The following is a 13,685-nucleotide window of genomic DNA, read 5'->3' on the forward strand; positions in this document are numbered from 1 at the left end:
GAGGGTGGAGTTGCCAGAGGCATCTGCAGCTGTAAAACCTCCTGTCTCCTGGGCTCAGTCATTTTCCATGAATGTTCTCTGGCCAACTTATCCTAATTTGCTGTGAGGGCAGAGACATCCCTCTTCTTGCACTTATTGGGGGAATAATGTACTTGGAATAGCTTAGTTGTGCTGCAGAGTATTGAGTTGTTTAACCACTGGTCTCTTAAAAAAAAACAACAACTAATGCTCAGTAGTTTAACACAGCAAGCCTTTATTTGGCTTATTGAAGCCTGTGCTCTGCTGGGTGGTTTTTCTGGTCTCAGCTGGATGTGGCTTCCTGGGGGTGTGTGATCCAGGTGCTGTGCTCCAAATATCTCTTATCCTCCTCCTGGGACCAGTAGGCCAGCCCTTCATGATCTGTTCATGGTGGTGCCAGAGGTGCAGGAGAGCAAGCAGAAACACTTCATGCCTCTGCAAGCTTAGATTCAAAACTGGCATACCATCACGTCTTGCTCTTTCTTTTGGCCAAATCCAGTCACATGATAGAATCACAGTGTGGGGGTTGGAGGAGGAGAGTGCAGTGCTACAAATTATATGGCCAAGGATGTGGATATGTGGATGGCCGAAGAGCTTGGGGCAATAAGCTCACCTTAGCTGTTAAAAATTACAGTGCAGTTTTTCTAAGTTATAATGCCACCACAAAGGAGAGACCCATGCATTTCACTTGGAGGTAGTGGGGAAACTTTTGCTGAGGAGATGAGGTTAGAACTAGACCAAAAGAATGACTTGGAGTTTGCCAAGTAGATAAGGATGAGTGGAAGGAGCAATATTCAATTAAGACAGAAGGAACAGTCCAAGTAGAGGCTCAGAAGTCTGTGAATGAGTGGACATTTGGGAAGTGATGAGTTGTCCTGTGTGGTTGTATCATTAGAATTAATCCTTCTACACTTCTCTTCTTCCATAGCATCACTCTTTCTAGTGCACTGTCAGAGTTCCCAAAAAATTTGAATTGTAGGCTATTTCCCACAAGGAGTTAGCCTAATGTGAATTCTTCAGAACATCCTACATCAGGACTTCTTTTTTTTAGAGCTCAGAAAAAGTTTCCTAAGATGAAGGATTTAGCACATATGCATTGAGTTTCTACTGGTGCTAGCACTCTTTCAGTGTATCTGCCAGTTAGCCTAGCTCATGTGTTCTGCCATCTATGACACATTTGAAAAAAGTCATTAGTGATAAATAACATTTGTTTGCTTTCAAAAGACATTTATTCCTCACAGAATGTCACCTTTTCTGTGAAGCCTTCCTTGATACTTTCTCCTCTTTATTTCTGCCAGATTATATTAGGTTCTGCTACAGGTTCTCATTTTTCTCTCTACTTCCTTCAGAACATTTTTGTTAGTTTCTGATTTTAGGTGTGGTTGTTTGGTCACTGTTTGTCTCTGCGGTTAAACTCTCAGCTTCTGTGAGAGCAGAGAACTGGGTCTTTGGCATACCACTGGTTTCTCCAGGTGTAGCGTAGTTCCACGGTCATAGTAACTGAATACTACATATTTATCAAGTGAGTGAGTGAATGAATGCATCTCATTCACCTAGACTTTTGGCTCTGTGAGATAGGTTTATCTTTAATATTGCATGAGCATCCCCCCTGGTTTACCATTTTCCTTTGAGGTAGACAGACCATATTCATTCCTTAGTGCTTCCATTCAGTCAGCTGAATGTGGACTAGGTATTGGAGATAGAGTTGAATAGGGCTGGTGTTGCTCTGAAGGAGTTGCTGGATGAGTGGGAGAGATGGAGAAGTGAATGGGCAAAGACAGTTACTATGTAAGTGTCAACCTCTTAGGGTATGTCCAGATTGGAGCTTAGGAAAGATGCATTGGACTCAGCTTGCCCTCCATTGGGACTTCATGAAACGAGACAATATGAGCTGAGTCACAAAGACTAACTAGCATTAGATCTACAACAGGGAAGAACATTCTGGGCATAATGAAGCAAAAGGGTCAGTGTACAGGCAAGTGAGGTATCAAGGCCTGTTCTAGGAAACTTCAAGTAATTCAGTATTACCGAATGGAGAAAGCAGGGGTGGGAATAGCAAGGGCCCTGGAGGTTGGTATGGTCATATCACGGATCTTGAGTATTTTAAGCCCTGCTAATGACTGTTCTTCTTCCTGAAGGTAATGATCAACAGCTGATGGGGTTCCTCAGGGAGTGATAGCATCAGATTTTATTTTATGAAGTTTGCTCTAGACACACATGGAGAACAGATTGGAAGGCAAAAGGACTATTGGAAAGATAAATAAAGAAGCAATGAATTACACAGCATGATTAAAGCTGGAGTAGAAGATATGCTGCATCTTCTGGGAGCTTAGAGGAGAGGCACCTAACCCAGAACTGGGGACTCAGCCTAGGCTAAAGGAAGTGTTTTAGTTATTGGGGGAAGAAGCTGGGAAGTGCTTTCCAAACAAATTGCAATAGGACAAAGTGGGACAAAGGCACAGAAATGTGCAAATACATGTTTTTGTTTTTTTTCAGAGAACTGCAAATGATTTTTTTATTGCTGGAGTATATAATACTCAGGATGAATGGATAGAAATGAAGCTGGAGAGGAAAGCACCTTCCAGCATTCAAGTCTTGCTCTTATTAAATGTTGCTTTGGATTGGAGTAACCATGTATATTCCAAGCACTTTTTAAGACACTTTTTTATTATAGAGCCTTTTGAACATGTGTAAAACAGAGTAATGTAATAAATACTCATTTACCCATCACCCATGACACCACTCTCCCTTCTCCTGTTATTTTGAGGCAAATCTCAGCTATTATATAATTTTATGCATAAATATTTCAGTATGTATCACTAAATGATAAGGAGACTTTTGAAAATTATAACCACAGTGCTCAGTATCATCAAGTATTTAGTGGTGTAATTTCTAATTATTTCACCAATGTCATAAATATAGATAAAAGTACACATGTTCATATACACTGTTTGATTAGGATCCAAATAAAGGTCTGAGACCTTTTTAAAGTGAGAGAAGTTGTCAATCATTAACAGGTATAAATGGGGACTTTTGATTTAAACAGGGATGTATAATTACCTACTTTGTTTTATTTTGCTTCTTTGATAACTACTGCAGATATCTGGGCAGGTATTTGGCAAAATGCGTAGCTCATATGATTCTACTTCTCTCCCATTTTCTTAGGTCTCTCTGCTCCCTGGTGTGTAAATGGACATACTCGGCAGAGAAAGGCTGGGATGACAGTTTCTGGAAGATGATTGGCTTGGAAGACTTTGTTGCAGAAAATTACAGTAGAATAGGTAAAATATATATGGAGAGTGATTACATGTATATATATGTGAGAATATTGGTGACATTTTTGTTTTTATGTGAATTAAAATACAGAAGTGCAGCCCTGTTTTTCCAAGAGAAATGAGAAAGTTATGATGGGTAGGCCATGACTAAGTAGTTCCTTGTATTAGAGCTTATAGAAACTGAGTGGAGATACAGGCTGTGAAAATCTGCATTGAAATAGAGAATCTTAGACATTGGACTAGACTGAGGAAGACATTTGCATGGACTAGCTGGGAATAGTTTAGATCATCTCCAGTCACTACTAGGAAAATGTTTTGTTAATCAGGTGACTGAGTGCCAGGGGAGCGGCTCTTGTCCTGAAGAGGCGATTGCAATTGAAGGGGGCAGGTGAGTTGGGTCTAAAACACTGAACTGGGAGCTAGGATAGTTCTAGTTACAGCACTAATGGCACAAGTGTAGACAAATCTTGTAATGTTTCTGTATCTCTATATTCTTGTCTGTGCAATACATAGTTCATGGAAGTGATTAAAACTAATAGTTTACCACTTCTCAGACATATTATTGCATTATAACCTTTATCTCTTAAAATGTTCAAAACTGTGTAACAGTATTATTGTTACTTATCCTGTTTCACAACTGCAGAAACTAAGAATCAGAAAAGGAATCTGATGGTTGCACAATTTGAAAGTGGTGGAAACAGAATTCATACTCACACATGCTTGGTTGATTCCAAATCCTGCTCTAACTGTTCTGCTCTACTGACTTCCAACTAATGTTCATAGTGTGCCTATAGTAGGCAACGTATAAGTACGAATCCTCCTTCCTCTTATGAATTTCATGCACATTTCTGTGTGCTTTTGCATAGCTTGGTTACATGTAATTCTCACAACCAGTGACAAAAGTACTGTGCCCTTGTTAATAGATGAGAATTAGATAAGTAACCTTGTCTAGCTACATGTAGAACTAGTTAATGATAAGTCAGGATTGAAACCCTTCTGATAGGGGGGTCTAGAAGGAGTTAATATCTTAATGGAAGACAAATTTCAACTGCAGTTACTTAACTGTTTACATGTCAAAATTTATATGGCCCCCCACCTTGAAATTTAGTTGTTCTTTCCAAGTATTCCTGTGGTATGTTGAACATAGCTTTATTGATTACGTGTTGTGTCTTGCTCCTAACACTAGACTATGAGCTCCTTGCCATCAAGATTTTTACTAATTTACCTTTTTGTTCTTGGTCCTAGCACAGGGCATGGCACATGTTAGTAGCTAAAGTACTATTTGATTAGTAAGTGGACAAGTTAATGACTGAGATGGTTGGAACTGTAAGTGGACAAATTAGTGACTGAGATGGTTGGAACTGGTATTTTGGCACTGACTGTTTTGTAAAAGCTGTAATGATTTTTACTGATTTTAGCATGTCTGTGGTGACTTGGTTCCAATTTCCACTTGGGTCCAATTTTGAGATGGTTGGAACTGGTATGTTGGCACTGACTGTTTTGTAAAAGCTGTAATGATTTTTACTGATTTTAGCATGTCTTTGGTGACTTGGTTCCAATTTCCACTTGGGTCCAATTTTAATGCTGTGGTGTCTCCCTCCTTCCCCTTCACACAAAACCCATGCTTAATTAGTATATTAGCTCTGCTAATAGAGCAATACCTACAGGAAATGTTCATTAGAAGTCCATAATCTTAATCTAGCAGAAAATTTACAGAGTAACTTTATTAGATTTTGCCTGTTAAGTTAATGGATTTTTAATGCATGTCCTAAGGAGATACATCATCAGCCAGAATATTGCCATACATGAATTAAAATTTGCCCATTCATCAAAATTAATTATGTGATGTTTCCTTTGATTTTCATTTCTGGTGACTTGAACTTATAGTTTCAGTCTGGACCAAAAGCACAAGATATGAAAGAGGCTGTTAACTCTCAGTCGTGACTTTCAGAGACTCCTTTGCAGGATACTTCCAGACATTCTTTAGCAGTTCTTGGAACTATGAAAAATGAATCTCGGAAGCTTCCATTTGAAGTGTTAAACATTTTCAGTGGACTCATTGCCCATCAAGATGTGGGCACTATACTGCAAAACCTTTTAGCAGATTTAAGCAGAGCATCATGGATTTGAGCATTAATATAATTACCATAATTCCCTCCTTGTGGAGCTTTCAGCCAAGTCTTTACCAGCCTTCCTGGTCTCATGCAGTAAATAAATGCTTTCCCTGAAAACTGAACACCTCAGCAACTGATGGTCTTATGGAGGGATATTTTTGAGATAAATTATTTATGAAGTGTAAATTAAGGATCGAATGCAATATTTATATGGTGTATTTCAAGGAGAGGGGAAGAAATTTACAATGTTTTAAGTAATGACATGCAGGTTTCCAAAGGTAAAATGTTACTACTTACTACCTTCTTTCAAGGAGGCATTTGGATGGCTTGGTTTGGGAACATTAAACAAAGTATGGGGGAAAAAATAGTTTTGCAATTAAAAAAATGTAGTAGACATTTCTTTACAATTGAAACTCTCCTACTCGATTTAATATTCACAATTGATGGAAAAAACTCAAACCCAGTGTTTTTTAGGGAATTATATACCCATAGTCCAATAAAATGATCTGTGTCAATGAATTTTGACCTTCAGTTCCATGTGAATCATTCCCAGGTTAGCTGTCTAATCCTAAACGTCTATCAATGGCAAACAGGAAGGAAGAGATCAGCAGAGAGAAAGGGCCCTTAGGAAGATAAGCGACATCCCACCTGTTCTAATCGATTGTCCAGGCTCTCTTTGAACATGTCCCAGATGCCTTTTTACATTCTCGGAAAAGTAGTTCATTGGGTTATTAGGTTGGGCCGCTTTGTGAAAACTCGGTTGTATAACATGGTTGAATTTATAGAGTGATTATTTATTTTAGAGAAAAGAGCTTTGTTATACACAAGGCTTCAGTGTGTTAGCTTATCGATCACTAATTATTTGGGGTTAGAGAACAGGCAAAGAAAAAACTTAAAGTTCAAATAGAAGGAGTTACTCTTACACGAGAGGCAGAAATGAAGATAAAGCATATATGATGGAAAACAGTTCCTTAAGGGGAGGGAGGCTAATTGTTTCACTACTTTTCTCTCCTCTGTGAGTCTGTATTTTTGGTAAGGACACTGGGCACAGTCATCTGGCACATAGTAGATACTGATGAAATATTTGTTGAATGTGTGAATATATGTTTGAATGAAGGATTTGATAAATAAGTCCCATTTTTGGCTTCAACTGTCCCTAATACTTAATGGATTCTCCATAAATTGTTTTGAATTAAATATATTACTAGGAGACAGGCAATGATTTAATTTAGTAAATTCAGTGTTCATAGTCTCCTTTTTTCACTGACATATTTGCTACTTATGAAGGGGCTCCTGTGGAGTGTGGAGGACACACCCCAACCTGAATGTTAGCTGCAATCCAATGTCACTCATACCGAAAATCTCTCAGAGACACAGAAAAACAAGCAAACAAACAAATTTAGGAAGATTAGGAATATCGCTTGTCCATAGAGTAAAATAAACCCTGCAGTTCACTGAAGCTGCCTTTTGGATATTTTTATTTTTGTCCTTTAGGCTTAAAATTGCAGGAAAAGAATCTTGGCTAATCACAAGTATGTACTGAGGATGAAGATGTGCCAGTGCTCACCACTGTTCCACTCTAAAAGGTCACAGGACAGTGTGGTTTATAAAGCCTGTAGACATGTTAGCTATTATCACTTTTAAGTGTATCTTGGCACTAGGAGGACAACAGTCTGCACTCCCTCCACACTCTATTTCCTGCCTTGTGGGTCTGAAAGAAGTAACTTCTTTTCCCTTACCCCAGCCACCACCACCGTAGATTCCCAGCAGTCCAGCTTCAGTTGCTGGCCCTTCCAGGAACACCCCTGCAGAGCCAGAAGGGCCAGGGAGCAGCAATGAGCACATCAAGTTGTAAGGTAGTGACCTTCCGAGGCTTTGATGTATGTAAGGTTTCATGGAGCCGCTCTTTCTTTCAGTGTGGCATCTGGGATGTGATTGGAAGATCCCCCAAAAGTGAGGTCAACCTCTCTAAACTCTCTTCCTACTGCCAGACAGCTGGTGAATACCAGAGCCGAAGGAGACCGTAGAGATTTTGCCCTCATTTTATAGACAAAGAACCAAGACTCAGAGAGAGAGGGTGAATTGTCTTGGTCTTAAAGCATTTTAGTAACAAAGTTGAGATCAGAAACCAGATCTTCTGACTCCCACTTCCATTGCCTCATGCCGCTACTCATGCTTGCCCTTTCCAACAAATTTTGGTCATGGGACAATCTGGTTATGGTCACTTGAAAGGGACTAAGCACTAGAAGAATGACACTGAGGAACAGACTTACGTGGGTGAATTAATGTCCATTGTCCAGTCTTCAGCCTTGCAAATGTGGCAACTGAACTTGGCCCAAAAAACCAGGGATAGTTGAATCTAGGATTATGCGTATCTTTCTCTTAACCTACTGATACAGATAAACTATAATAATGAAATAATGTATTAGCCGTGCCTATTTTAATGGTTAAGAGTTTGGTCACAGTGTCTGACAGGCCTGAGTTCCCTTTGGACTGTGACACCTACAAACTTTGCAAGTTCTGTCATATGTATTGTGGGAGGTACTTGATTTTCTGAGCCTTAATTGGTGTATTATGAGGATTAATTAATAAGATTAAGGAAATAATGCAGATAAAGATCCTAGAATATAGTAAGTCTTCAGAAAATGTTTTCTTACTCTTTTAACTGTTCATTCTCCTGAATTCAGATTCCTCTCTAGGTGAAAGGTCATGTCTGCCAAAGACTGTACCTCTGAATAATTCTGTGTAATTATTGCCAACTTCTGACTTTTAGGAAGGCCTCTTTCTGAGCTCCCCCAGGGGTTCACACAGCCTTTTTCTGAGCAACATATAATAAAACCAATAGGATTTTTTTTTCTAAATCATAATCACATTCTATTCTTACCTCTTTGAGAGGTCACCTTAATCGAAATTGCAGGTTTTCCTAAATTCTTCAGTCCTACAACTGGGAATCTTTAGTTTTTTCTCATGAGCAAAAGGGCACATGTCCCTAGGCAAATAAAAAATATAGGATACATAGGTAATAATTAGCTGAGAAACTCAGTGACTAATGTTCTGTGAGTGCTTTTTGACTTTAAATGAGTATTGCTTTTCATGTGCCATTACACTTATTTTTCCCATCAAATTTGAAAAATGAATTTTGTTCCAGATTTACATTTGGGGAGACCTTAAGTCATAAGCTGTCAAGTCAGAAAGACCTGGAATCAAATCCTAGATTCACTACGTATTGGCTCTGTAACCTTGGGCAAATCACTAAACCTTCCTGAGACTTAGTTTCTTCATCTATTAAACAAGTATGGGAATACCTTCCTTACATGGTCCTTTTGATGGAATGACGATTTTTATAAGGTGTTTGATTTCTGGTAAGACCCCAGTAAACAGTAGCTAAATTAACCAGAACAAGAAGACTCAATACTGCATAAAATACTGTAGTGACAGACGGAGCAGCACTGGCTCCCCTAATGCCAAATCCTATGAACAACAAAAGGACTTTTGAGAATTAAGAAGGTTAGCCTAGTGGTGTGCAAAGACAAGATCATATTCATGAGTGAATAAAAAGAGAGACTAAATACTCTCATTCATTAGCTAAATACTAAGGCTCATGCTATATGCTAGAGACTAATGATGAACCAAAGCCTGCGGGGTTCCTGCTTTCCTAGAATTTCAGTCAGGTGGACAGAGCATTAATCAATCACAAAATTGGCACTGGGGTAAATGCTACAAAGAAGGGAGAAAGGGGAGCTTCAAGAATATATAATAAGAGATATGACCATACCAGGGAAACAGGCAATGTTTGAGAAAGTGGTACTTAAACTAGGTTGCCGTACATTAACTCTGTGAAGAGGGGTAGGAACAGTATTTCAGGCAGAGGGGACAGCATTTGTAATGACTCTGTGGCAGGAGGTAGCATGGTGAAAGAAGGGCATGTGTCTAGAGCTGAGAAAGCTGAAAGGACACAGGATGCAAGAAGATGCTGAAATCATTATCCCAGAGAACTAGCTTCATTCAGACCAAATGGTTGAGGGGAAATGAACCCTAAGGGAGTATTTTGACTATCTCAGTCAATTTTATATATTCATGCCCAGCTGGGCATCCATAGCAAAGAAAATAAGTTACAGATGTGATCTTGGAGCCCCTGAGAATAAAATTGAATTGCTGGTCAGAGATAGGAAATGGTCATACATTATCCCAGTTTTTCATGTTCGTCTCTAAAAACTATTGGCGTGTGTGCTTTATGTTAATTGTATAAGGTTGGTTCTGATTATTATGCATCTGATTGTGAAAAAGGATGTCATTAGGAAGTAGCCCAGGTGTACTATGAATAAGTTCTGCTGACCTAGCATTAAGCATTGCCTCTTGAAATTCTTTTCTTAGTAATGCGCTCCCTCTTTGTTGGTGCATAGTCCCATTAGCACCTGGTGCTTACATATTGTCTGTCTTCTTTTATATCCCCAGCTACACTGCCCATGTTTTAAGACTCATTATCTCCTCTGCCTACCATTACCACTAAATAAACATCTTAATGGATTCATTGATGAATGGGGGAAATAGTTATCCAACACAGAACTCTTATTTTCTCCACAGCCCAGCCACACCCATCATGTGCTCCGTGGGCCTCTATTTTAGTAAAAGGTACCACATTTCTCCCAGTTGGTCAGGACCCAAACCTAGAAGTCATTCTTGATGCTTGTCTTTCTCTTGTACCTTACTTTAATTAATCAGCAAGTCCCTTGTGCTTTGTTCCAAAATGAACCCTGAATTAGACTGTCCCTACTCCTCTACTTTGGCATCCTAGTTCAAAGTACATTTTCCTCTCTTGCTGTGTTAGAGTACCAGCCTCTTAATTGGTTTCTTTGGTTATGTGCTTCCCGTGACAATCCATTTCTCCACAACATCCAGGTTATTTATTTTAAAAATGTAAATAAGATCATGTTGCTCCCATGCCTAAATTCTTCCAGTGACTTTTCATTACAATTAGAAAGAAAAGTCTGAATCCCTTGCCATGTTCTACAAAGTCCTACATGATCCCCCCAACATTCTCTATAATAGAGACACAGAACAGACTGGTGTTTGCCAGAAGTGGGGCCAAGAGGGTGGGCAGAATGGGTTAATAAGAAGGTCAAATGGTACAAATTTCCAGTTATAAGATAAATAAGTCACGGAGGTGTAATATACAGCATATTGACTGTAGTTAATACTGAATTGCATATTTGAAAGTTGCTAAGAGAGAAGATATTAAAAGTTGTCATCAAGAGAAGAAAAAGGTTTGTAGCTATGTATGGTGTTGGATGTGAATTAGAATTTTTGTGGTGACCTTTCACAATATATACAAATATTGAATTGTATACTTGAAACTAATATAATGTTATATGTCAACTATACCTCAGTCAAAAAAAATACAAGGAAGAAAAACAAAAGTCATTTCTCAATAGTATATATGTAAGTTCAGCAGTGACCTAGATTTCTTAGAAAATACTTGGTTGCTAAGGAGCAATGAACAAAGTGAATGTTTGCTGAGTACTTATGCACCAGTCACTTCTAGATGCTTTGTAACTATTAATGTATTTAATCCCCTTAACCAGTTATGTAGGTACTGTTATACTTATTTTACTGATAAGGAAACTGAGGCATAGGGAGGTTAAGTAAGCTACTTAGCCTCACACAATAAGTAACAGGGCCAGAGGCAGGTCTTCTCTAGAGCCCGCACATCTTAACATAAGGCTACAGGGTCTCGTTGGGTTGGCTGCATTAATACACCTGCGATGTTCAATTCAGGATCTATAAGAACCCCCGTTCTGGTTGGATTATATCTGAAGTCCTGTGTCCCATTTCAGGCCTCACATTTATAAAAACCATTGATGAAAAACTAGTCCATCTACAGGAGAATGACCTGGTTAAAAAAAGATAATTTACATACAGTGAATGCAAGAAACAGTTGAAGAGTCTGGGGTTGTCTAGCCTGATGAAATAAATCACTTACCAGTCAAAATACCAGTAAGCCATGGAACTAGATTCTAATCCAGATCTGTGCAACACCAATGTCCCCCCTCACTGCTGTCTCAAGAACACAAAAGATGCATGCTGTCCAAGGTCCCTTCCTCCCTTTCTCTGAAATACAATAGGAAAAAGAGGCTTGAGAATGCAGCTCTCAGAAGATTAGAATTATCTCAGCTCTCTAAAATTGCAAGAGAAGAATGAACAAAATATAACACCTTGCAAAAGCTGCAGGTGTTTAAATCATGTTAAAATTCACAATTCAGTTTTGGATTGTTTTTCCTTTTCCCGAAAGAGTTATTAACTTGGAATTTGCTTCTAGATTCTGATTGGACATCTGACCTGCCATTGTTGTCATCCATTGAGCAGTTATTTCATTCAGTGTTCTTAGAAGGCAGCATTTCCAGCGGCTGCCCTTCTGTGTTGCATGCGGCATGTCAGAGCTGCTGCGTCTTCTGCCTAGCCTCTCTTGGTCCTGCAGCTGGCACCTGGTGACCTGGGGCTCTGAGGTGGCCCTTACCTCTGACTTCCTAGCTCCTCTTCAGTGCTGTTCATCTCTTCAGTTTCCCAGCGTGGGCTGACTTTTCTGAGAATCCACATTAGGAGGCTGCTGTGGTCAGGTTGGCGGGTCACTGGTTGACTAATGGCCTCTTCAAGGTTTGCTGGCAGCTCCTGCGTTGCCGTGAACACTATTGATCCCAGAAGTTTGCCCGCTGCTCAGACAGCCTCTGTGGACATGAAGAGGTGGTGAGTCATGGTACCACCACCCTGCCACCCATCTGTTCTCGTGGCAAGGAGATCAAAGATGATCTCTTTGTGGTATCATAAAACCTAGAAAGACATTAACAGTTCTGTTAAATTTTCATACCCTTTTAGCTGTTGAAATGTACAATGTATTAGGAGGGGGAGAATGCCTCCTGCAATTTTTTTCCTCACTGCCTTTACTTCAGAGGCTACTTAAGGGACCAGGTAATGATTTTACAATGTTTATTAATACTTCATGTTCTGCTTCCCTCCCCCATTGTTTTCTACCAAGGACTGTGCATTTGTTTTTATATTGGAAGTCCCGAAGCTACCAGAGGACCTTAAGATACAGAGATATTGTGATGCCATGTGTTGTCCTGTTATGGATGGTATATATGTAGAGATCATTGCCTCAGAGTTGCTGGGTGAGGAGTATTTATTTTTAAAAGGCACTTTGGAGAAATGGAAGGAAGGGTTTTGGAGCTATAAAGATAAGAGTTTGAACCCTGCCCCTGTCATTTACTGGCTTTGCCCTTACTATCAAGCCAGTTACTTAACCTTTGAGGTCTAGGTTCAACCACCTGCCACACTGAGAAAGTCATACCTGAGTGATAGCGGCTAATGTGGATGACCTTACACAGAGACCTCATGATGCTGGTCTCTCGGGAGAACTCTCGTCTGATTTGAGTACTGACATTAGTTTTAGTTTCTCCTAGTTTATCTGAATAATTACTTTTATTTTCTTTGTCTCCCTTGGGCATTATATTGAGTAACTACCAAGATATTCCTCATCCCTTTGGCTGCTTGAGGATTTAAAGCAAATTTGAGACTTACCTGTGAATTGTTAAGCCATTAGTATGTATTATTAGCTCCATGTTAATTCATTTTGTCCCCATCTTTGTTTTTATTTTAATTCCAGGTAACCTATTTCATCTCTGCCTAATGGTTCTAAGCTCCTTCAAATATTTTCTAAGACAAGAGAGCATGTAGAGAAAGAAGTCTGGAACATTGTCAGTACTCAATAGCTATTTAGTAAATTGATTAGTAAGTGTTAGAGAATACACACAGGCACAAAGAAATGCTTCAGAGGAGAGTTAAAACAAATAACAGAGGGTTAAGATCATGAGTCCATGCCTTTGAGATATCCACATGATGTGGAATAGACAGTTGAGAGAGAAGAGAGAGAAAGCTAGAAATAGGGATTTGCTGATATTTGAAGCTGTAGATATGTGTGAGAGACTCCAGAGGAAGAAGAGAAATGGATCTGGAGGAAAGTAATGGCAACAGTTAAAAGAGAGGAAGAGGAGGATGTGCCTGCAAATGAAGCTAAGGAGTAGAAGGCAGGGAGATAATAAGACTAGGAGAGTTGAGATGGGAAGGAACAATCTCCAGGGAGACAGATAGGAAATGAGATGAAAACTGTCCATTGGATTAAGTGACTTGGGAATCTTGGTGAAAGGCACTGTTTTATAATAGTGGGGGCAAAAGATAAGGACTGAAGAGGCAATAAAAATTAAAAATAGCGCAGCAGCTACAACTA

At 39.4% G+C, this 13,685-nt stretch overlaps 1 protein-coding gene across 9 annotated transcripts in view; it reads left to right on the forward strand.

The window, feature by feature from the left end:
• The window catches only part of FGGY (FGGY carbohydrate kinase domain containing), a 409,199-nt gene that overhangs the window by 159,914 nt on the left and 235,600 nt on the right, over positions 1-13,685 (forward strand). For all 9 annotated transcript variants that reach the window (XM_073234008.1, XM_073234011.1, XM_073234012.1 and 6 more), the window contains exon 6: positions 3,184-3,299. In XM_073234008.1, coding sequence (XP_073090109.1) covers positions 3,184-3,299 — 116 coding nt within the window. The remainder of the gene's footprint in view (positions 1-3,183; positions 3,300-13,685) is intronic.

The sequence above is a fragment of the Manis javanica genome, chromosome 4 (assembly GCF_040802235.1).
Source record: "Manis javanica isolate MJ-LG chromosome 4, MJ_LKY, whole genome shotgun sequence".
Taxonomy (NCBI): domain Eukaryota; kingdom Metazoa; phylum Chordata; class Mammalia; order Pholidota; family Manidae; genus Manis; species Manis javanica.